Source organism: Oncorhynchus mykiss, chromosome 10 (genome assembly GCF_057628025.1).
Source record: "Oncorhynchus mykiss isolate SJ-2025 chromosome 10, ASM5762802v1, whole genome shotgun sequence".
Lineage (NCBI taxonomy): Eukaryota > Metazoa > Chordata > Actinopteri > Salmoniformes > Salmonidae > Oncorhynchus > Oncorhynchus mykiss.
Window position 1 is genome coordinate 89,416,232 of NC_143031.1, and position 26,356 is coordinate 89,442,587.

A 26,356-nucleotide genomic window follows, 5' to 3' on the forward strand; every position below is an offset into this window, starting at 1 on the left:
TCATGTTGTGTTGCTACCATGCTGTGTTGTCATGTGTTGCTACCATGCTGTGTTGTAAAGTATTGCTACCATGCTGTGTTCTCATGTTGTGTTGCTGCTATGTTGTTGTCATGTTGTGTTGCTGCCATGTTGTTGTCATGTTGTGTTGCTGCCATGTTGTTGTCATGTTGTGTTGCTGCCATGTTGTTGTCATGTTGTGTTGCTACCATGCTGTGTTGTCATGTGTAGCTGCCATGCTGTGTTGTCATGTTGTGTTGCTGCCATGTTGTTGTCATGTTGTGTTGCTGCCATGTTGTTGTCATGTTGTGTTGCTGCCATGTTGTTGTCATGTTGTGTTGCTACCATGCTGTGTTGTCATGTGTTGCTACCATGCTGTGTTGTCATGTGTTGCTGCCATGCTGTGTTGTCATGTTGTGTTGCTACCATGATGTGCTGCCATGTGTTACTGCCATGTTATGTTGTTGTCTTAGGTCTCTCTTCATGTTGTGTTGCTACCATGATGTGCTGCCATGTGTTGCTGCCATGTTATGTTGTTGTCTTAGGTCTCTCTTCATGTTGTGTTGCTACCATGCTGTGTTGTCATGTGTTGCTACCATGCTGTGTTGTCATGTGTTGCTGCCATGCTGTGTTGTCATGTGTTGCTGCCATGCTGTGTTGTCATGTGTTGCTGCCATGCTGTGTTGTCATGTGTTGCTGCCATGCTGTGTTGTCATGTGTTGCTGCTATGCTGTGTTGTCATGTGTTGCTGCCATGCTGTGTTGACATGTGCTGCTGCAATGCTGTGTTGTCATGTGTTGCTACCATGTTGTGTTGCTACCATGTTGTGTTGTCATGTGTTACTGCCATGCTATGTTATGTTGTTGTCTTAGGTCTCTCTTCATGTTGTGTTGCTACCATGCTGTGTTGTCATGTGTTACTGCCATGCCATGTTATGTTGTTGTCTTAGGTCTCTCTTCATGTTGTGTTGCTACCATGTTGTGTTGTCATGTGTTACTGCCATGCCATGTTATGTTGTTGTCTTAGGTCTCTCTTCATGTTGTGTTGCTACCATGCTGTGTTGTCATGTGTTGCTACCATGCTGTGTTGTCATGTGTTGCTACCATGCTGCGTTGTCATGTGTTGCTGCCATGCTGTGTTGTCATGTGTTGCTGCCATGCTGTGTTGTCATGTGTTGCTGCCATGCTGTGTTGTCATGTGTTGCTGCTATGCTGTGTTGTCATGTGTTGCTGCCATGCTGTGTTGACATGTGCTGCTGCAATGCTGTGTTGTCATGTGTTGCTACCATGTTGTGTTGCTACCATGTTGTGTTGTCATGTGTTACTGCCATGCTATGTTATGTTGTTGTCTTAGGTCTCTCTTCATGTTGTGTTACTGCCATGCTATGTTATGTTGTTGTCTTAGGTCTCTCTTCATGTTGTGTTACTGCCATGCTATGTTATGTTGTTGTCTTAGGTCTCTCTTCATGTTGTGTTACTGCCATGCTATGTTATGTTGTTGTCTTAGGTCTCTCTTCATGTTGTGTTACTGCCATGCTGTGTTGTCATGTGTTACTGCCATGCTATGTTATGTTGTTGTCTTAGGTCTCTCTTCATGTTGTGTTACTGCCATGCTATGTTATGTTGTTGTCTTAGGTCTCTCTTCATGTTGTGTTACTGCCATGCTATGTTATGTTGTTGTCTTAGGTCTCTCTTCATGTTGTGTTACTGCCATGCTGTGTTGTCATGTGTTACTGCCATGCTATGTTATGTTGTTGTCTTAGGTCTCTCTTCATGTTGTGTTACTGCCATGCTATGTTATGTTGTTGTCTTAGGTCTCTCTTCATGTTGTGTTACTGCCATGCTATGTTATGTTGTTGTCTTAGGTCTCTCTTCATGTTGTGTTACTGCCATGCTGTGTTGTCATGTGTTACTGCCATGCTATGTTATGTTGTTGTCTTAGGTCTCTCTTCATGTTGTGTTACTGCCATGCTATGTTATGTTGTTGTCTTAGGTCTCTCTTCATGTTGTGTTACTGCCATGCCATGTTATGTTGTTGTCTTAGGTCTCTCTTCATGTAGTCTTGTCTTTTGTTGTGATGTGTGTTTTGTCCTATATTTTGTATATATTTTTTATTTTTAATCCCAGCCCCCATCCCGCAGTCTTTTTCCTTCTAGTAGGCCGTCATTGTAAATAAGAATTTGTTCTTAACTGACTTGTTTAGTTAAATAAAGGTTAAATAAAATAAAGGTTATATAAAAAGGGTTAGGGTTACGACTGGGATCGAACACGCAACCTTCTGATCCAGAGTAGGATAGCCATAGCCAGCTAGCTAACAATCTCTGTTGGATATCTGTAGCCAGCTAGCTAACATAGCATCACTCTCTGTCGGATAGCCATAGTCAGCTAGCTAACATAGCATCACTCTCTGTCGGATAGCCATAGTCAGCTAGCTAACATAGCATCACTCTCTGTTGGATAGCCATAGCCAGCTAGCTAACATAGCATCACTCTCTGTTGGATAGCCATAGCCAGCTAGCTAACATAGCATCACTCTCTGTTGGATAGCCATAGCCAGCTAGCTAACATAGCATCACTCTCTGTTGGATAGCCATAGTCAGCTAGCTAACATAGCATCACTCTCTGTTGGATAGCCATAGTCAGCTAGCTAATATAGCAACACTCTCTGTTTGAACCAGGTGTTTGAGTAGGCTAAACTAGCTAGCTGCATTCGCTAGCTAAGTAACTAAGTAAATTATATGAAATATAAACATAAAATATATATATATATATATATATATATATATATATATATATATATATATATATACAGTATATACAGTACCAGTCAAAAGTTTGGACACACCTACTCATTTGAGGGGTTTTCTTAATTTTTTTTACTATTTTCTACATTGTAGAATAATAGTGAAGACATCAAAACTATTAAATAACACATATGGAATCATCTGGTAACCAAAAAAGTGTTAAAAAAATCTACATATATTTTATATTTGAGATTCTTAAAAGTAGCCACCCTTTGCCTTGATGACAGCTTTGTACACTCTTCGCATTCTCTCAACAGTTTCACCTGGAATGCTTTTCCAGCAGTCTTGAAGGAGTTCCCATATATGCTGATTACTTGTTGCTCTCAGGGTTCCAGGTAAAACCCAAATGCAGACTGTGTTGAAGTAACAAAGTTTATTACAGCAACAGGGGCAGGCAAACAACATGTCAAGGCAGGCAGGGATCGATAATCCAGAGTAGAGGCAAAGGTACAGTGTCAGGGGCATGCAGAGTGGTCAGGCAGGTGGTCAGGACAGACAAGTGTCAAAACCAGGAGGGCGAGAAAAAGAGAGACTTGGAAAAATCAGAAGCTGAGACAAAACGCTGGTTAACTTGAAAAACAAGAAGAACTGGCAACAGACAAACATAAGTACCCAGGGGATAATGGGGAAGATGGGTGACACCTGGAGAGGGGTGGAGACAAGCACAAGTGTAACCGATGTGAAAGGGCTAGCTAGTTAGCGGTGGTGCGCGCTAATAGCGTTTCAATCGGTGATGTCACTCGCTCTGAGACCTGAAGTAGTTGTTCCCCTTACTCTGCAAGGGCCGCGGCTTTTGTGGCGCGATGGGTAACGATGCTTCGAGGGTGACTGTTGTCTGTGTGCAGAGGGTCCCTGGTTTGAGCCCAGGTAGGGGCGAGGAGAGGGAAGGAAGCTATACTGTAACATTGATGCTGTTGACCCGGATCACTGGTTGCTGCGGAAAAGGAGGAGGTCAAAAGGGGGGTGAGTGTAACCGATGTGAAATGGTTAGCGGCGGTGGTGCACGCTAATAGCGTTTCAATCGGTGATGTCACTCGCTCTGAGACCTGAAGTAGTTGTTCCCCTTACTCTGCAAGGGCCGCGGCTTTTGTGGCGCGATGGGTAACGATGCTTCAAGGGTGACTATGTGTGCAGAGGGTCCCTGGTTCGAGCCCGGGGCGAGGGGACGGAAGTTATACTGTTACACAAGGACAGGTGAAACAAATCAGGGCGTGACAGTTGCCTGCTTTTCCTTCACTCTGCGGTCCAACTCATCCCAAACCATCTGAATTGGGTTGACGTCGGGTGATTGTGGAGGCCAGGTCTTCTGATGCAGCCCTCCATCACTCTCCTTCTTGGTCAAATAGCCCTTACACATTGGATCATTGTCCTGTTGAAAAACGCAAACCAGATGGGATGGCGTATCGCTGCAGAATGCTGTGGAAGCCATGCTGGTTAAGTGTGCCTTGAATTCTAAATAAATCACAGATGGTGTCACCAGCAAAGCACCTCTACACCATCACACCATCACACCCCCACACCGTCACACCATCACACCCCCACACCATCACACCCCCACACCATCACACCATCACACCCCCACACCATCACACCCCCACACCATCACACCCCCACACCATCACACCATCACACCATCACACCCCCACACCATCACACCCCCACACCATCACACCCCCACACCATCACACCATCACACCATCACACCATCACACCCCCACACCATCACACCCCCACACCATCACACCACCACACCACCACACCCCCACACCATCACACCACCACACCATCACACCCCCACACCCCCACACCATCACACCATCACACCCCCACACCCCCACACCATCACACCATCACACCCCCACACCATCACACCCCCACACCATCACACCCCCACACCATCACACCATCACACCATCACACCATCACACCCCCACACCATCACACCCCCACACCATCACACCCCCACACCATCACACCCCCACACCATCACACCATCACACCACCACACCACCACACCATCACACCATCACACCCCCACACCATCACACCCCCACACCATCACACCCCCACACCATCACACCATCACACCATCACACCCCCACACCATCACACCATCACACCATCACACCCCCACACCATCACACCCCCACACCATCACACCATCACATCTCCACACCATCACACCCCCACACCCCCACACCATCACTCCATCACACCCCCACACCATCACACCCACACCCCCACACCCCCACACCATCACACCTCCACACCATCACACCCTTGTTTTGTTACTGGCCCAACGCTCTAACAACTAGGCTACCTGCCACCCCAGGTCAATTGGAGGTGTACCTGTGGATGTATTTCAAGGCCTACCTTAAAACTCAGTGCCTCTTTGCTTGACATCATGGGAAAATCAAAAGACATCAGCCAAGACCTCAGAAAAAAATTTGTAGACCTCCTTGATGGTGTGGGGGTTTAAATGTATTTGGCAAAGGTGTATGTGTCACACCCTGACCTAACCAAAATAATAAAGAAAACAAAGATAACTAAGGCCAGGGTGTGACAGTGTGTAAACTTCCGACTTCAACTGTATATACTACAAAATATATCTGTCTCTCCTCTGTCTCTGTCTCTCCTCTGTCTCTGTCTCTCCTCTGTCTCTGTCTCTCCTCTGTCTCTGTCTCTCCTCTGTCTCTGTCTCTCCTCTGTCTCTGTCTCTCCTCTGTCTCTCCTCTGTCTCTGTCTCTCCTCTGTCTCTGTCTCTCCTCTGTCTCTGTCTCTCCTCTGTCTCTGTCTCTCCTCTGTCTCTGTCTCTCCTCTGTCTCTGTCTCTCCTCTGTCTCTGTCTCTCCTCTGTCTCTCCTCTGTCTCTGTCTCTCCTCTGTCTCTGTCTCTCCTCTGTCTCTGTCTCTCCTCTGTCTCTGTCTCTCCTCTGTCTCTCCTCTGTCTCTGTCTCTCCTCTGTCTCTGTCTCTCCTCTGTCTCTGTCTCTCCTCTGTCTCTGTCTCTCCTCTGTCTCTGTCTCTCCTCTGTCTCTGTCTCTCCTCTGTCTCTCCTCTGTCCTCTGTCTCTGTCTCTCCTCTGTCTCTGTCTCTCCTCTGTCTCTCTGTCTCTGTCTCTCCTCTGTCTCTGTCTCTCCTCTGTCTCTGTCTCTCCTCTGTCTCTGTCTCTCCTCTGTCTCTGTCTCTCCTCTGTCTCTCCTCTGTCCTCTGTCTCTGTCTCTCCTCTGTCTCTGTCTCTCCTCTGTCTCTGTCTCTCCTCTGTCTCTGTCTCTCCTCTGTCTCTGTCTCTCTCGCTTAATTTAGGAAGAAATGAATGTGTAAAAAACTGTTCAACTATTGTCTTTCTCTCTCTTTGCTAGAGAGATGCTTTCAGTACTAGATTCATACTATGATCCTTTGATTGGGTGGACAACATGTCAGTTCATGCTGCAAGAGCTCTGATAGGTTGGAGGACGTCCTCTGGAAGTTGTCATAATTACTGTGTAAGTCTATGGAAATGAGTGAAAACCATGAGCCTCTTAGGTTTTGTATTGAAGTCAATGTACCCAGAGGAGGACAGACACTAGCTGTCCTCCAGCTACACCATGGTGCTACCCTACAGAGTGCTGGTGAGGCTACTGTAGACCTTCATTGCAAAACAACAGTGTGTTCTAATCAATTATTTGGTGATGTGAATATATTCAGTATAGTTTTATCTAAAAAAATATAACATTTTTAATGTTTCACTATTTTTATTTTCATGAAATTCACTGAGTAGGATGGTCCTCCCCTTCCTCCTCTGAGGAGCCTCCACTGATGGACATCCATCCACCAACTCAGTCCACAAAACCCCAGCCTACTTGATGGTAATAGCGCTCACTTTTCCCCCTAGTGACAGGTTTTGAAAGCAATGCCCCATGTCCTCGGGACATGGCTAGACGTCCAATTTCTTGGTCAATCTTGAATGACCTGGCTGGTTCTCTGTAAGGTGAGAGCAGCATGTGAAGTAAGAGAGAACTTAGAGGAGAGGCTGGACCTGCTCTCTCTTCTGACCAACCGTCCTACAAACAGGCAGCGGACTGCCCCAAGCATCATGCAGGGTACCCTCATCTCTCCACCCCTTCACTCCCCTGCCCGTGTGTGTCTGTGTGTGTCTGTGTGTGTCTGTGTGTGTGTGTTACTCACAGCAGTTGGTGACAGCGAAGCTGTTGGCAACCTCCAGGTTGTCTATGTGAGGAGTGAGGCGGAAGTCCTGGGTTCCATACTGGACCATTCCAATCCGGAACGCACTATACTCCTGATCAGCACCGCGTGGGAACAGCCCTCCTACACACACACACACACACACACACACACACACACACACACACACACACACACACACACACACACACACACACACACACACACACACACACAGAACCCCCCCCCCCCACACACAAGGAGAATGTTTGGCTGGTTATCTAGGTAGTCTGGCAGTACTCTGGGAGAATGTTTAGCTGGTTATCTAGCTAGTCTGGCAGTACTCTGGGAGAATGTTTAGCTGGTTATCTAGCTAGTCTGGCAGTACTCTGGGAGAATGTTTAGCTGGTTATCTAGCTAGTCTGGCAGTACTCTGGGAGAATGTTTAGCTGGTTATCTAGCTAGTCTTGCAGTACTCTGGGAGAATGTTTAGCTGGTTATCTAGCTAGTCTGGCAGTACTCTGGGAGAATGTTTAGCTGGATATCTAGCCGGTCTGGCAGTACTCTGTATGTTGTTTCCCTGTCTTCTGTGGTTCAACTTTCTGACGTTGTCTACCCAGAACGGCTTGGTTACGAAATAGTCTGATTCTGTCTGTATTAAACAGAGATCTTCTTTAGAAACACTGATTCTGTCTGTATTAAACAGAGAGAATGTTTAGAAACACTCTGATTCTGTCTGTATTAAACAGAGAGAATGTTTAGAAACACTGATTCTGTCTGTATTAAACAGAAAGAATGTTTAGAAACACTCTGATTCTGTCTGTATTAAACAGAGAGAATGTTTAGAAACACTATGATTCTGTCTGTATTAAACAGAGATCTTCTTTAGAAACACTGATTCTGTCTGTATTAAACAGAAAGAATGTTTAGAAACACTCTGATTCTGTCTGTATTAAACAGAGATCTTCTTTAGAAACACTGATTCTGTCTGTATTAAACAGAGAGAATGTTTAGAAACACTCTGATTCTGTCTGTATTAAACAGAGAGAATGTTTAGAAACACTGATTCTGTCTGTATTAAACAGAGAGAATGTTTAGAAACACTCTGATTCTGTCTGTATTAAACAGAGATCTTCTTTAGAAACACTGATTCTGTCTGTATTAAACAGAGATCTTCTTTAGAAACACTCTGTGTCTGTATTAAACAGAGAGAATGTTCAGCTGCATCAACATCTACATATTTCCATGACCATCCATATTGAACTGAAACAGCCATCCATATTGAACTGAAACAGCCATCCATATTGAACTGAAACAGCATCCATATTGAACTGAAACAGCCATCCATATTGAACTGAAACAGCCATCCATATTGAACTGAAACAGCCATCCATATTGAACTGAAACAGCCATCCATATTGAACTGAAACAGCCATCCATATTGAACTGAAACAGCCTTCCATATCTATCTCAAACAGCCATATTGAACTGAAACAGCCTTCCATATCTATCTCAAACAGCCATATTGAACTGAAACAGCCTTCCATATCTATCTCAAACAGCCATATTGAACTGAAACAGCCATCCATATTGAACTGAAACAGCCTTCCATATCTATCTCAAACAGACATATTGAACTGAAACAGCCGTCCATATTGAACTGAAACAGCCATCCATATTGAACTGAAACAGCCATCCATATAAAACTGAAACAGCCTTCCTTATTTATCTCAAACAGCCATATTGAACTGAAACAGCCTTCCATATCTATCTCAAACAGCCATATTGAACTGAAACAGCCATCCATATTGAACTGAAACAGCCATCCATATTGAACTGAAACAGCCATATTGAACTGAAACAGCCATCCATATTGAACTAAAACAGCCTCCCATATCCAACTCAAATAGCCATATTGAACTGAAACAGCCATATTGAACTGAAACTGCCATCCAAATATAACTGAAACAGCCATATTGAACTGAAACAGCCATCCATATCTAACTGAAACAGCCATATTGAACTGAAACTGCCATATTGAACTGAAACTGCCATCCATATCTAACTGAAACAGCCATATTGAACTGAAACAGCCATATTGAACTGAAACTGCCATTCATATTGAACTGAAACAGACTTCCATATCTAACTCAAACAGCTATATTAAACTGAAACAACCTTCCATTTCTAACTCAAACAGCCATATTGAACTGAAACTGCCATATTGAACTGAAACAGCTATCCATATTGAACTGAAACAGCCATATTGATCTGAAACTTCCATGCATAATGAACTGAAACTTCCATGCATAATGAACTGAAACAGCCATGCATAATGAACTGAAACTGCCATTCATAATGAACTGAAACTTCCATTCATAATGAACTGAAACTTCCATTCATAATGAACTGAAACTGCCATTCATAATGAACTGAAACTGCCATGCATAATGAACTGAAACTGCCATGCATAATGAACTGAAACTGCCATATTGATCTGAAACTGCCATGCATAATGAACTGAAACTTCCATGCATAATGAACTGAAACTGCCATATTGATCTGAAACTGCCATGCATAATGAACTGAAACTGCCATGCATAATGAACTGAAACTGCCATGCATAATGAACTGAAACTTCCATGCATAATGAACTGAAACTGCCATGCATAATGAACTGAAACTTCCATGCATAATGAACTGAAACTGCCATATTGATCTGAAACTGCCATGCATAATGAACTGAAACTGCCATGCATAATGAACTGAAACTGCCATATTGATCTGAAACTGCCATGCATAATGAACTGAAACTTCCATGCATAATGAACTGAAACTGCCATGCATAATGAACTGAAACTGCCATGCATAATGAACTGAAACTTCATGCATAATGAACTGAAACTGCCATGCATAATGAACTGAAACTGCCATGCATAATGAACTGAAACGGCCATGCATAATGAACTGAAACTGCCATGCATAATGAACTGAAACTGCCATGCATAATGAACTGAAACGGCCATGCATAATGAACTGAAACTGCCATGCATAATGAACTGAAACGGCCATGCATAATGAACTGAAACGGCCATGCATAATGAACTGAAACAGCCATGCATAATAAACTGAAACTGCCATCCACATTTAACTGAACAGACACATTTAATTGAAATAGATATATTGAACTAAAACCGACATATTGAACTGAAACAGACCTATTTAACTATCAGTCTATGAGAAGTCACTGTGAGGTTGTCTGGAACAGGCCTTGAATCACTGACTGCTGTTACTGTATAATAATAATCATAATAATACCAATAATAATCCTAATCAAGGCCTGGTATGATACCCAGTTCTGTCTTCCATGATAATGCAGCAGGAAGCAGAACTCATCATTAATAATAGCATCTTTAAATCTGTTTTAAAGACCAGGCCTGGAACCCCTTCTGCCTTCTCAATAGCTTATATATACCCCATCACTCACTCTCTCCTTAATTCCCCTTCTCTCTCTCCTTCCTCATTATCTCCCTCTTGCTCTCCTCTCTTTCCCTCTCCGTCTCCCCCTTGTCTCTCCCTCTCTTCCTCCTCCCCCGTTTCTCCCTCCCGCCATCTCAGATGCAGTGTAATGCAGATGAAACCACCGCTCCAGTGTTAGGCAGGCTAATAACCACACTACGTGTCAGTACACGGAGACAACATAGACCACTGTCTAATGCAATATATATATATATTTATATGTTATATGAATAATTTATTTTCAATATGTAATATATATGAATGTACCTACCGATCTGAACACTGGGAGAACCGCAGAGCGCCTCGCGTCTCAAGCAGATGACAGTTAGGAGAAACACGAGCAGCAGATTCCTCATCGTTGTTAGTTCAGACATTTCATACCGAGAGGCGTCGACATACATCCACTGAATAACGGCCCAGTACACCGAATAACGGTCAGTTCCTCCAGACAGGCACACAGACGGCTAATCAGACGGTCAGCATGGCGACCTGGTTACCGGACAGCAGAGGGAACCCACAGCAGGGGGTTGCGTGTCTAATGCACTGGTCTCAGGTCCTGTAACGGTTCGGTCGTGGGAAGATCGCTCCGGCTCTGCGGATCTCTGGCTCTCTCTCTGTGTATCTCTCTCTCTCTCTCTCTTTATGAGGCGCGCGAACACTGCTGGAGCCTTTTCATCGTCGATAGCGCGCGTACAGTTTCGGAATACCGATGAGAACGGAAAGAGCCGAGAGCAGCCGAGTCAGGTTGTTGGGGAAACAGTCCACATCACTGATGGGCATTCCGGCTCTTTTCAGTGAGCCGGATCGTTCTGCTCAGCTCTCTTTTGGCTCCCAAACGGCTCTTTAAAAAATACATGTTTTGTATTTTCTCAAGTCAAACACTTTGCGATAGTTTGACTATGATTGGTGTTAAAACAATTCTAATTAAATTATTAAATGAAATCATACTCTACCTTAACCACAATATATTTAAAAATGCATTGGTTTGTAATGAAAAAGAATGCTATTAAACATTTACATTTAAACTTTTTAATGTATATAAACAAGTGCATATAAATCTAACAATTCAAAACGAATACAATCAGCATAATATAACATTGCAATAACAATGTGCAAAACTGCAGCATCCCACTTAAAACATTAAACTTAACAACATTAAACTGGTTAAAACCAGCAGCGGTTTCTTCTCTCAGTAAATATTTATCCCGTTTTCGAGAAGACCCTCTCAGAGGGAACGGATGTGGCCGCTATGCAGAGTCTCCCTGTCATGACTTTAGTAAGCCGTGGGTAGACAGAGGCCTTGTTCTTCCACCAGCTCAGAGGATCTGCAGAGGGGCTCCTCCAAATAGGATCGGACCTCCATTATGTGATCTGCTGAGGGATTCCTTCGTGCTGCATCCCCAGTTGCTCTCGTCAAACAGCATCCAAACAGCAGACGTTTGTGGCACTACTGCTGGTGCTTCTGCTCCATCTGCTCCTCTTCTTCCTGTTGCCCCGGTGCCTGAGCCAGCTGACTGCTGGGGCCGTCCCTCCCTCTTCCTCCTGTTGCCCTGGTGCCTGAGCCAGGTGACTGCTGGGGCCGTCCCTCCCTCTTCTTCCTGTTGCCCTGGTGCCTGAGCCAGCTGACTGCTGGGGCCATCCCTCCCTCTTCTTCCTGTTGCTCTGGTGCCTGAGCCAGCTGACTGCTGGGGCCGTCCCTCCCTGCTGCTGAGGTTATTCTGTGAAGAGCCTCATCAATCGCTCTGGCATCACTGAAAGCTAACTTCTTAAACCTGTTTAAAGGTCTTACTCACATTGGCTGCAGATAGTGTGATCACACAGTCTTCGGAACAGTTAGTGCTCTCATGTATGTTTCAGTGTTATTTGCCTCGAAGTGAGCATAGAAGTAGTTTAGCTCGTCTGGTAGGCTTGTGTCACTGGGCAGCTCTCCGCTGTGCTTCCCTTTGTAGTCTGTAATGGTTTGCAGGCCCTGTCACATCTGACATGCGTCAGAGCTGGTGTAGTATGATTCAATCTTAGTCCTGTATCAACGCTTCGTCTGTTTGATGGTTCATCGGAGGGTATAGCGGGATTTCTTATAAGCTTCCGGCTTAGAGTCTAGCCTTTAGCTCAGTGCGGATGCTGCCTGTAATCCATGGTTTCTGGTTGGGTATGTACGTATGGTCACTGTGGGGATGAAGTCATCAATGCACTTATTGATGAAACCAATGACTGATGTGGTGTACTCCTCAATGCCATCGGAGGATTCCCGGAACATATTCCAGTCTGTGCTGCAAAACAGTCCTGTAGCATCTGCTTCATCTGACCACTTTTTTATTGATCTAGTCACTGGTGCTTCCTGCTTTAATTTTTGCTTGTAAGCAGGAATCAGGAGGATATAATTATGGTCAGATTTGCCAAATGGAGGGCGAGGGAGAGCTTTTTCTGTGTGTAGAGTAAAGGTGGTCAAGAGTTATTTTTTTTCTGGTTGCACATTTAACATTCTGATAAAAATTTGGTAAAACGGATTTAAGTTTCCTGGATTCTAGGAGCGCCGCCTCTGGGTGAGCGTTTTCTTGTTTGCTTATGGTGGAATACAGCTCATTCAATGCTGTCTTAATGCCAATCTCTGATCGTGGTGGTATGTAAACAGCTACAAAGAATACAGATGAAAACTCTTTAGGTAGGTAGTGTGGTCTATAGCTTATCATGAGATACTCTACCTCAGGCGAGCAATAGCTCGAGACTTCCTTAGATATCAGCACCAGCTGTTGTTTCCAAAAATACACAGACTGCCGCCCTTTGTCTTACCAGACGCCGCTGTTCTATCTTGCCGGTACATCGTATAACTAGCCAGCTATATGTTGATATTGTTGTCGTTCAGTAGTTTAATAGTTTGGTAGTTTAATCTTCTGCGTAACTCTGTCTGTCTTCTTCTCTGGCACCATCTCCGGCACCGAGGCCCTTCTCCCCCGATTACTCAGTTTGGCCCGACGGCCAGCTCTCGGAATAGTCTTGGTGGTTCCAATCTTCTTCCATTTAAGAATGATGGAGGCCATGGTGCTGCAGAAATGTACTGGTACCCAGATCTGTGCCTAGACACATTTCTGTCTCTGAGCTCTACGGGCAATTCCTTCCATCTCATGGCTTGGTTTTTGCTTTGAGGTGCACTGTCAACTGTGCACTGTGGGACCTTATATAGACAGGTGTGCCCATTCCCAAATCATGTCCAATCAATTGAATTTACCACAGGTGGACTCCAATCAAGTTGTAGAAACATCTCAAGGATGATCAATGGAAACAGAATGAACCTGAGCTCAATTTTGAGTCTAATAGCAAAGGGTCTGAATACTTACGTGTAAATTTGCTAAACTAAAAACGTGTTTTCGCTTTGTCATTATGGGGTATTGTGTGTAGTATGATGAGGGGGAAATAACGATTTAATCCATTTTAGAATAATGCTGTAACGTAGGTAGGCAGACAGTATCTAGCTACAGCCATTTCTATCAGGCATCTTTATGCAAATATTCTACAGTAAAACCAGTTCATCAATTACAGTAAATTGTTGTATTATTGTTTCTCCTCAGTGTTAACTTGTAAACCTAGCTAGCTCGCTAGCTAGCCAATAATTGTTATTTACATCTGTTTGGAATCCTTTCTTGCATCATACCTATCATTTTGTGATATTTAAATGCATCCATGGCCATAATGATAACCAATATCAACCCTCGTCATTTATGTTACATAGCTAGTCAGTCAAATTATTTACAGTTACTGATGTTACACGTTTACTAACAATTTACAAATTCGAGGCGTGGCGCATAATGGCATCAGCATGCTCAGCTAGGCCAACCCAACGAGAGGGCTGCATACTCCCTTAAAAGACATTCGCTTGAAAAATTAGAAAAAAAGCGGCAATTGTACTATTTGTCCATCTTGAGACGCCACAGCCAATATACATGTCCTCCAAATAGTCCAAATGAATCTGAGATGACTCAGGAAATCTGGCATTCATTTTGACACTTCTTAGTCGTGCAATCTAACTAAGATGCTTGGTACAGTATTCCTCAATGGAACAATGTGCAGGAAAACGAGTTCTCTCTCTCATTGAATGACAACAAAGACTTTATTGAAGAATCCCTACTGTTGACCAATCACCGACAAAGGGGCATAGACTTCAGCTGCCTCCATAAAAAATATTATTTGCCTGAATAGCTGAAAAAACCCTCCCCCAAGTTAAAAACTAGCAAAAACATCACAATATTACGTCATAATATGTGCATGAACTCATCCAAACTGTTTCGGCTAGGAAGCATGCAGACGCCTTAACAAGTTAGCAGGCGCCAGGCTAACTAGCTAGCCAACTACAGTCATGTGCTATTGTTGCTGGTAAACCTAGCTTTAGGTGGCTAGTTGTAACATTGTTGCTTGCTGTTTAGTAGTCATATCTACAACTTAAAAGAGAGGAAGTTTTACAATTGAGATGCAATAGATCTGATTGTAAAACCTCTGCTTTTTAGTCATAGATATGGCTACCTGTAGTTGTTTAGCTAACTTAGCTTGCTAGACTAGCTAGCTACCTATGATAGCAAACTGATTAATTTTTTTATTTCCCCACACTGTAACACAGTAGTACTGTATGTTAGCCAGCAATACAGCAATACACAATATGGTTTTCAGTAGATAAACTCAAGTTAGCTAGCTAGGTGGCTTGCAGGAAAAATAACTTGGCTAGCCACCATATTTTTTTGTCTGCACTCTTGATGCTAGCATCAGCTGTAGTTGAGCTTCTATTGTTAGCTAAATCCAACTATTTGTTTCTCCGCTATCTTCTGGTTGAAACATGTTTGGTTGAATGTCACCATGTAGGTAATAGAACATCAAAAAATGCTCCATTGTCAAATTTGTGTTGATGAAAGGAATCACTAGAAGCTATTGCGGTCTGGTCAGTTCTTTCAGTTTTGCCCAAAGGATTGTGTTGTTAGTGGTCACCGCCCTTTCAGAAAAGCCTGCCTTGGGGGAGGGACAGGGCCAGAGCACGAAGCACTGCCCCACGAGTTGTAGTCTTTCAGGGACCGGAACGCGTGTCAGCTTGTATATTTAACAATTAATCTGCCGATATGAACATCGCTGAAAGACGTCCAATGACTCTATCAAACAAGGACAACCACATCTACAGTAGTGTGATCAGTAGAGCCTTATAGTGTGATCAGTAGAGCCTTATAGTGTGATCAGTAGAGCCTTATAGTGTGATCAGTAGAGCCTTATAGTGTGATCAGTAGAACATAGAGCCTTATAGTGTGATCAGTAGAGCCTTATAGTGTGATCAGTATAACATAGAGCCTTATAGTGTGATCAGTATAACATAGAGCCTTATAGTGTGATCAGTAGAACATAGAGCCTTATAGTGTGATCAGTAGAGCTTTATAGTGTGATCAGTATAACATAGAGCCTTATAGTGTGATCAGTAGAACATAGAGCCTTATAGTGTGATCAGTATAACATAGAGCCTTATAGTGTGATCAGTAGAGCCTTATAGTGTGATCAGTATAACATAGAGCCTTATAGTGTCATCAGTAGAACATAGAGCCTTCTAGTGTGATCAGTAGAGCCTTCTAGTGTGATCAGTAGAGCCTTATAGTGTGATCAGTATAACATAGAGCCTTATAGTGTGATCAGTATAACATAGAGCCTTATAGTGTGATCAGTAGAGCCTTATAGTGTTGATCGGTATAACATAGAGCCTTATAGTGTGATCAGTATAACATAGAGCCTTATAGTGTGATCAGTATAACATAGAGCCTTATAGTGTGATCAGTAGAACATAGAGCCTTATAGTGTGATCAGTAGAGCTTTATAGTGTGATCAGTATAACATAGAGCCTTATAGTGTGATCAGTAGAACATAGAGCCTTCTAGTGTGATCAGTAGAGCCTTATAGTGTGATCAGTATAACATAGAGCCTTATAGTGTGATCAGTATAACATAGAGCCTTATAGTGTGATCAGTATAACATAGAGCCTTATAGTGTGATCAGTAGAGCCTTATAGTGTGATCAGTATAACATAGAGCCTTATAGTGTGATCAGTAGAACATAGAGCCTTATAGTGTGATCAGTATAACATAGAGCCTTATAGTGTGATCAGTAGAGCCTTATAGTGTGATCAGTATAACATAGAGCCTTATAGTGTCATCAGTAGAACATAGAGCCTTCTAGTGTGATCAGTAGAGCCTTCTAGTGTGATCAGTATAACATAGAGCCTTATAGTGTGATCAGTATAACATAGAGCCCTATAGTGTGATCAGTATAACATAGAGCCTTATAGTGTGATCAGTAGAGCCTTATAGTGTGATCAGTATAACATAGAGCCTTATAGTGTGATCAGTATAACATAGAGCCTTATAGTGTGATCAGTAGAACATATAGCCTTCTAGTGTGATCAGTAGAGCCTTATAGTGTGATCAGTATAACATAGAGCCTTATAGTGTGATCAGTATAACATAGAGCCTTATAGTGTGATCAGTATAACATAGAGCCTTATAGTGTGATCAGTAGAGCCTTATAGTGTGATCAGTATAACATAGAGCCTTATAGTGTGATCAGTAGAACATAGAGCCTTATAGTGTGATCAGTATAACATAGAGCCTTATAGTGTGATCAGTAGAGCCTTATAGTGTGATCAGTATAACATAGAGCCTTCTAGTGTGATCAGTAGAGCCTTCTAGTGTGATCAGTAGAGCCTTATAGTGTGATCAGTATAACATAGAGCCTTATAGTGTGATCAGTATAACATAGAGCCTTATAGTGTGATCAGTATAACATAGAGCCTTATAGTGTGATCAGTAGAACATAGAGCCTTATAGTGTGATCAGTAGAGCTTTATAGTGTGATCAGTATAACATAGAGCCTTATAGTGTGATCAGTAGAACATAGAGCCTTCTAGTGTGATCAGTAGAGCCTTATAGTGTGATCAGTATAACATAGAGCCTTATAGTGTGATCAGTATAACATAGAGCCTTATAGTGTGATCAGTATAACATAGAGCCTTATAGTGTGATCAGTAGAGCCTTATAGTGTGATCAGTATAACATAGAGCCTTATAGTGTGATCAGTATAACATAGAGCCTTATAGTGTGATCAGTAGAGCCTTATAGTGTTGATCAGTATAACATAGAGCCTTATAGTGTGATCAGTATAACATAGAGCCTTATAGTGTGATCAGTAGAGCCTTATAGTGTTGATCAGTATAACATAGAGCCTTATAGTGTGATCAGTATAACATAGAGCCTTATAGTGTGATCAGTATAACATAGAGCCTTTTAGTGTGATCAGTATAACATAAAGCCTTATTGTGTGATCAGTAGAGCCTTATAGTGTGATCAGTAGAGCCTTATAGTGTGATCAGTAGAGCCTTATAGTGTGATCAGTATAACATAGAGCCTTATAGTGTGATCAGTAGAGCCTTATAGTGTTGATCAGTATAACATAGAGCCTTATAGTGTGATCAGTATAACATAGAGCCTTATAGTGTGATCAGTATAACATAGAGCCTTATAGTGTGATCAGTATAACATAGAGCCTTTTAGTGTGATCAGTATAACATAAAGCCTTATTGTGTGATCAGTAGAGCCTTATAGTGTGATCAGTAGAGCCTTATTGTGTGATCAGTAGAGCCTTATAGTGTGATCAGTAGAGCCTTATAGTGTGATCCTTCGTGCCACAAAGCAGGACTACATTTATTTTCAGACACCTGTCCCCCCCCCTCAATACACAGGAAGCAGTCATAGGGTGTATCATTCAGCGCGAAGCCCAGACCTGCCTTCATCCTGGGCAATTATCTGTGAAACACATCTAACTGACCTAGAAATGCCTCAGACGTGATGAAAACAAGTCCAGGTTCCCCCAGGGTGAAAACCCTTTTACCGTGTGTGTGTGTGTGTGTGTGTGTGTGTGTGTGTGTGTGTGTGATGATACATGAGATATCTAGTAGATATATGAAACAAGTGCTCATTAAAAAGGTAACCCTTCACCAGGCACCATCAGACTGGTCACAAATCTGGCCTGTCCACTACTTACTAAAACTTCATACGGTGTACTAATCTGGCCTGTCCACTACTTACTAAAACTTCATACTGTGTACTAATCTGGCCTGTCCACTACTTACTAAAACTTCATACTGTGTACTAATCTGGCCTGTCCACTACTTACTAAAACTTCATACTGTGTACTAATCTGGCCTGTCCACTACTTACTAAAACTTCATACTGTGTACTAATCTGGCCTGTCCACTACTTACTAAAACTTCATACTGTGTACTAATCTGGCCTGTCCACTACTTACTAAAACTTCATACTGTGTACTAATCTGGCCTGTCCACTACTTACTAAAACTTCATACTGTGTACTAATCTGGCCTGTCCACTACTTACTAAAACTTCATACTGTGTACTAATCTGGCCTGTCCACTACTTACTAAAACTTCATACTGTGTACTAATCTGGCCTGTCCACTACTTACTAAAACTTCATACTGTGTACTAATCTGGCCTGTCCACTACTTACTAAAACTTCATACTGTGTACTAATCTGGCCTGTCCACTACTTACTAAAACTTCATACGGTGTACTAATCTGGCCTGTCCACTACTTACTAAAACTTCATACTGTGTACTAATCTGGCCTGTCCACTACTTACTAAAACTTCATACGGTGTACTAATCTGGCCTGTCCACTACTTACTAAAACTTCATACTGTGTACTAATCTGGCCTGTCCACTACTTACTAAAACTTCATACTGTGTACTAATCTGGCCTGTCCACTACTTACTAAAACTTCATACTGTGTACTAATCTGGCCTGTCCACTACTTACTAAAACTTCATACTGTGTACTAATCTGGCCTGTCCACTACTTACTAAAACTTCATACTGTGTACTAATCTGGCCTGTCCACTACTTACTAAAACTTCATACTGTGTACTAATCTGGCCTGTCCACTACTTACTAAAACTTCATACTGTGTACTAATCTGGCCTGTCCACTACTTACTAAAACTTCATACTGTGTACTAATCTGGCCTGTCCACTACTTACTAAAACTTCATACTGTGTACTAATCTGGCCTGTCCACTACTTACTAAAACTTCATACTGTGTACTAATCTGGCCTGTCCACTACTTACTAAAACTTCATACTGTGTACTAATCTGGCCTGTCCACTACTTACTAAAACTTCATACGGTGTACTAATCTGGCATGTCCACTACTTACTAAAACTTCATACTGTGTACTAATCTGGCCTGTCCACTACTTACTAAAACTTCATACTGTGTACTAATCTGGCCTGTCCACTACTTACTAAAACTTCATACTGTGTACTAATCTTACTACATGCTATTTAGAACAGACTGTTTAGTGAAATGTATGCAATATGCCACGGCAGAAATGTGCTACTTTTGGTGCGTTCATTACAACTGGGGAAATCGGAGAAGCTGTGAGATGGTGCCCCAAGTTTTTGACATGTAATTCTGAGTTCAATGACCGTTCAAAACTATTTTTTCCAGTCAGAGAACATATTTTTCCCGAGTTCCTTGTTTTCTTGAACGAACCTTCAGTTACGGCTTCAACCAGTGGGGCTACAACTTTCGTGTTGTTGTTTTGGGCTAATATTAGCTAAGTATCTAACATTTCAAACAACGTATTTGGACAAAACTTGAATGTACTGTAGGCTGATGTATGTACAGTTGAACAGTCATCTGATTCCACGGTGGGAAGAGTGTCTGCAGGTTTTCGCTCCTCCCTTGTACTTGATTGATGAATTAAGGTCACTAATTTGTAAGGAACTCCCCTCACCTGGTTGTCTAGGTATCAGTAAGGAACTCCCCTCACCTGGTTGTCTAGATCTCAGTAAAGAACTCCCATCACCTGGTTGTCCAGGTCTCAGTAAGGAACTCCCCTCACCTGGTTGTCTAGGTCTCAGTAAGGAACTCCCCTCACCTGGTTGTCTAGGTCTCAGTAAGGAACTCCCCTCACCTGGTTGTCTAGGTCTCAGTAAGGAACTCCCCTCACCTGGTTGTCTAGGTCTCAGTAAGGAACTCCCCTCACCTGGTTGTCTAGGTCTCAGTAAGGAACTCCCCTCACCTGGTTGTCTAGGTCTCAGTAAGGAACTCCCCTCACCTGGTTGTCTAGGTCTCAGTAAGGAACTCCCCTCACCTGGTTGTCCGGGTCTCAGTAAGGAACTCCCCTCACCTGGTTGTCTAGGTCTCAGTAAGGAACTCCCCTCACCTGGTTGTCTAGGTCTCAGTAAGGAACTCCCCTCACCTGGTTGTCTAGGTCTCAGTAAGGAACTCCCCTCACCTGGTTGTCTGGGTCTCAGTAAGGAACTCCGCTCACCTGGTTGTCTAGGTCTCAGTAAGGAACTCCCCTCACCTGGTTGTCCAGGTCTCAGTAAGGAACTCCCCTCACCTGGTTGTCTAGGTCTCAGTAAGGAACTTCCCTCACCTGGTTGTTGGGGTCTCAGTAAGGAACTCCCCTCACCTGGTTGTTGGGGTCTCAGTAAGGAACTCCCCTCACCTGGTTGTCTAGGTCTCAGTAAGGAACTTCCCTCACCTGGTTGTCCAGGTCTCAGTAAGGAACTCCCCTCACCTGGTTGTCTAGGTCTCAGTAAGGAACTTCCCTCACCTGGTTGTTGGGGTCTCAGTAAGGAACTCCCCTCACCTGGTTGTCCAGGTCTCAGTAAGAAACTGTGTGTGGTGAGCTTTCTGGCTCCCATAACTCCTGAGGCATCACCTAAGTGGGTGCTACTACTCTGAGCTGTGTGTGGTGAGTCATCACCTAAGTGGGTGCTACTATTCTGAGCTGTGTGTAGTGAGGTATCACCTAAGTGGGTGCTACTACTCTGAGCTGTGTGTGCTAACCCTAACCCTAAGTGGGTGCTACTACTCTGAGCTGTGTGTGCTAACCCTAACCCTAAGTGGGTGCTACTACTCTGAGCTGTGTGTGCTAACCCTAACCCTAAGTGGGTGCTACTACTCTGAGCTGTGTGTGGTGAGGCCTCACCTAAGTGGGTGCTACTACTCTGAGCTGTGTGTGCTAACCCTAACCCTAAGTGGGTGCTACTACTCTGAGCTGTGTGTGCTAACCCTAACCCTAAGTGGGTGCTACTACTCTGAGCTGTGTGTGCTAACCCTAACCCTAAGTGGGTGCTACTACTCTGAGCTGTGTGTGCTAACCCTAACCCTAAGTGGGTGCTACTACTCTGAGCTGTGTGTGCTAACCCTAAACCTAAGTGGGTGCTACTACTCTGAGCTGTGTGTGCTAACCCTAACCCTAAGTGGGTGCTACTACTCTGAGCTGTGTGTGCTAACCCTAACCCTAAGTGGGTGCTACTACTCTGAGCTGTGTGTGCTAACCCTAACCCTAAGTGGGTGCTACTACTCTGAGCTGTGTGTGCTAACCCTAATCCTAAGTGGGTGCTACTACTCTGAGCTGTGTGTGCTAACCCTAACCCTAAGTGGGTGCTACTACTCTGAGCTGTGTGTGCTAACCCTAACCCTAAGTGGGTGCTACTACTCTGAGCTGTGTGTGCTAACCCTAACCCTAAGTGGGTGCTACTACTCTGAGCTGTGTGTGCTAACCCTAACCCTAAGTGGGTGCTACTACTCTGAGCTGTGTGTGCTAACCCTAACCCTTATTGGGTGCTACTACTCTGAGCTGTGTGTGCTAACCCTAACCCTAAGTGGGTGCTACTACTCTGAGCTGTGTGTGCTAACCCTAACCCTAAGTGGGTGCTATACATTGAGATGGAGACACAATCGTCACCAGACTTTATCTTCATCCACCATCTCCCTCTGATTAGACCCACTCCAATGTGCATACCGCCCGAGCAGATCCATAGATGACGCAATCTCAATTGCTCTCCACACTGCCCTCACCCACCTACTGTAGATAAGAGGAATACCTATGTGAGAATGCTGTTCATTGACTACAGCTCAGCGTTCAACACCATTGTCCCCTCTGAGCTCATCACCAAGCTTAGGACTCTGAGTCTGAACACATCCCTCTGCAACTGGATCCTGGTCTTCCTGAAATGCCGACCCAAGGTGATGAGGGTAGGAAACATCACCTCCGCCACACTGATCCTCAACACTGGAGCCCCTACAGTGGTGTGTGCTTAGTCCCCTCCTGTACTCCCTGTTCACCTACGACTGCATGGCCACGCAAGACTCCAACACCATTAGGTTTGCTGATGACACGACGCTGGTAGGCCTGGTGATGAGTCAACCTACAGAGAGAAGCTCAGTGACCTGGCAGTGTGTTGCCAGAGCAACAACCTCTCCCTGAATGTCAGTATTTGTATTTGTTATGGATCCCCATTAGCTGCTGCCAAGGCAGTGTATGGTCTTAAACTCTTAGTACTCGTAATGATTGGCTATGAAAAGCCAACTGACATTTACTCCTGAGGTGCTGACCTGTTGCACCCTCGACAACTACTGTGATTATTATTATTTGACCATGCTGGTTATTTATGAACATTTGAACGTCTTGGCCATGTTCTGTTATCATCTGCACCCGGCACAACCAGAAGAGGACTGGCCACCCCTCATAGCCTGGTTCCTCTCTAGGTTTCTTCCTAGGTTTTGGCCTTTCTAGGGGGTTTTTCCTAGCCACCGTGCTTCTACACCTGCATTGCTTGCTGTTTGGGGTTTTAAGCTGGGTTTTTGTACAGCACTTTGAGATATCAGCTATGTAAGAAGGGCTATATAAATAAATGTGATTTGATTTAAATACATTTGTATTTGTATAGTGTGTGTCTATGTTTGTGTTGCTTCACAGTCCCCGCTTTTCCATAAGATGTTTTTTAAATCTGATTCTACTGCTGCATCAGTTACTTGATGTAGAATAGAGTTCCATGTAGTCGTGGCTCTATGTAGTACTGTGGAATAGAGTTCCATATAGTCGTGGCTCTATGTAGTACTGTGGAATAGAGTTCCATGTAGTCATGGCTCTATGTAGTACTGTGGAATAGAGTTCCATGTAGTCATGGCTCTATGTAGTACTGTGGAATAGAGTTCCATGTAGTTTTGGCTCTATGTAGTACTGTGGAATAGAGTTCCATGTAGTCATGGCTCTATGTAGTACTGTGGAATAGAGTTCCATGTAGTCATGGCTCTATGTAGTACTTAGTACAATTGCAATTTTCCTGTCCTTTTCTGTGGCACCTGACCACACGACTGAACAATAGTCAAGGTCCAACAAAACTAGAGCCTGTAGGACCTGCCTTGTTGATAGTGTTGTTAAGAAGGTAGAAACTAGGACCTGTAGGACCTGCCTTGTTGATAGTGTTGTTAAGAAGGTAGAAACTAGGGCCTGTAGGACCTGCCTTGTTGATAGTGTTGTTAAGAAGGTAGAAACTAGGGACTGTAGGACCTGCCTTGTTGGTAGTGTTGTTAAGAAGGTAGAAACTAGGGACTGTAGGACCTGCCTTGTTGATAGTGTTGTTAAGAAGGTAGAAACTAGGACCTGTAGGACCTGCCTTGTTGATAGTGTTGTTAAGAAGGTAGAAACTAGGGACTGTAGGACCTGCCTTGTTGGTAGTGTTGTTAAGAAGGTAGAAACTAGGACCTGTAGGACCTGCCTTGTTGATAGTGTTGTTAAGAAGGTAGAAACTAGGGCCTGTAGGACCTGCCTTGTTGATAGTGTTGTTAAGAAGGTAGAAACTAGGGCCTGTAGGACCTGCCTTGTTGATAGTGTTGTTAAGAAGGTAGAAACTAGGACCTGTAGGACCTGCCTTGTTGATAGTGTTGTTAAGAAGGTAGAAACTAGGGACTGTAGGACCTGCCTTGTTGATAGTGTTGTTAAGAAGGTAGAAACTAGGACCTGTAGGACCTGCCTTGTTGGTAGTGTTGTTAAGAAGGTAGAAACTAGGACCTGTAGGACCTGCCTTGTTGATAGTGTTGTTAAGAAGGTAGAAACTAGGACCTGTAGGACCTGCCTTGTTGATAGTGTTGTTAAGAAGGTAGAAACTAGGGCCTGTAGGACCTGCCTTGTTGGTAGTGTTGTTAAGAAGGTAGAGCAACACTTTATTATGGACAGACTTCTCCCCATCTCAGCTACTGTTGTATCAATATGTTTTGACCATAACAGTTTACAGTCCAGGGTTACACCAACAGTTTAGTCACCTCAATTTCCACATGATTCATTACAACATGTAGTTGAGGTTGAGGGTTTAGTGAAGGATTTGTCCCAAATACAATGCTTTTACTTTTAGAAATATTTAGGGCTAACTTATTCCTTGCCACCCACTCTGAAACTAGGTGCAGCTCTGAAGTGTTGCAGTCATTTCAGTTGATGTAGTAGCTGAGGTGTATAGTGTTGCAGTCATTTCAGTTGATGTAGTAGCTGAGGTGTATAGTGTTGCAGTCATTTCAGTTGATGTAGTAGCTGAGGTGTATAGTGTTGAGTCATTTCAGTTGATGTAGTAGCTGAGGTGTATAGTGTTGCAGTCATTTCAGTTGATGTAGTAGCTGAGGTGTATAGTGTTGAGTCATTTCAGTTGATGTAGTAGCTGAGGTGTATAGTGTTGAGTCATTTCAGTTGATGTAGTAGCTGAGGTGTATAGTGTTGCAGTCATTTCAGTTGATGTAGTAGCTGAGGTGTATAGTGTTGAGTCATTTCAGTTGATGTAGTAGCTGAGGTGTATAGTGTTGAGTCATTTCAGTTGATGTAGTAGCTGAGTTGTATAGTGTTGAGTCATTTCAGTTGATGTAGTAGCTGAGGTGTATAGTGTTGAGTCATTTTAGTTGATGTAGTAGTTGAGGTGTATAGTGTTGCAGTCATTTCAGTTGATGTAGTAGCTGAGGTGTATAGTGTTGAGTCATTTCAGTTGATGTAGTAGCTGAGGTGTATAGTGTTGAGTCATTTCAGTTGATGTAGTAGCTGAGGTGTATAGTGTTGAGTCATTTCAGTTGATGTAGTAGCTGAGGTGTATAGTGTTGAGTCATTTCAGTTGATGTAGTAGCTGAGGTGTATAGTGTTGAGTCATTTCAGTTGATGTAGTAGCTGAGGTGTATAGTGTTGCAGTCATTTCAGGTGATGTAGTAGCTGAGGTGTATAGTGTTGCAGTCATTTCAGTTGATGTAGTAGCTGAGGTGTATAGTGTTGAGTCATTTCAGTTGATGTAGTAGCTGAGGTGTATAGTGTTGAGTCATTTCAGTTGATGTAGTAGCTGAGGTGTACAGTGTTGAGTCATTTCAGTTGATGTAGTAGCTGAGGTGTATAGTGTTGCAGTCATTTCAGTTGATGTAGTAGCTGAGGTGTATAGTGTTGCAGTCATTTCAGTTGATGTAGTAGCTGAGGTGTATAGTGTTGAGTCATTTCAGTTGATATAGTAGCTGAGGTGTATAGTGTTGAGTCAATTCAGTTGATGTAGTAGCTGAGGTGTATAGTGTTGAGTCATTTCAGTTGATGTAGTAGCTGAGGTGTATAGTGTTGAGTCATTTCAGTTGATGTAGTAGCTGAGGTGTATAGTGTTGAGTCATCCACATAGAAAGACACTCTGACCTTACTCAACGTCTGTGGCATGTTGTTAGTAAAGATTGGTTTAAAGCAATGGGCAATAATAGCTACCCTCGCTAATTCCTGTTACCCTTATTCTTGTCTACCTCAATCCAGTATCCACATTGTAAACATAGTATTGGAACTGAACCTGTATATAGCATGCTTACTTACTTATTGTGTTCTTCATATGTCTTATTTCTAGTTTATTTCTAGTATTACGTTGTTATTGATTATTGCATTGTTGGGATTTGAGTTTGCAAGAAAGGCATTTCACTGTAGTCGTGCACGTGACATTAAAACTTGATCAAGACCATGAACTGCCCCTCTCCATCTTTGGATGATGCC

At 43.2% G+C, this 26,356-nt stretch overlaps 1 protein-coding gene across 6 annotated transcripts in view; it reads right to left on the bottom strand.

Moving 5' to 3' along the window:
• LOC110516909 (glutamate receptor 2) overlaps positions 1 to 11,185 on the bottom strand; it is a 65,770-nt gene extending 54,585 nt beyond the window's left edge. For all 6 annotated transcript variants that reach the window (XR_016484014.1, XM_090188493.1, XM_090188495.1 and 3 more), the window contains exons 1-2: positions 10,752 to 11,185; positions 6,965 to 7,105 (exon numbers count right to left, since the gene is read on the bottom strand). Coding sequence is in view for 5 of the 6 variants with exons in the window: in XM_090188493.1 (XP_090044619.1) it covers positions 6,965 to 7,105; positions 10,752 to 10,881 (271 nt within the window). In the remaining variant the exon portion in view is untranslated. The remainder of the gene's footprint in view (positions 1 to 6,964; positions 7,106 to 10,751) is intronic.
• Between the last annotated feature and the right edge of the window lie 15,171 nt (positions 11,186 to 26,356).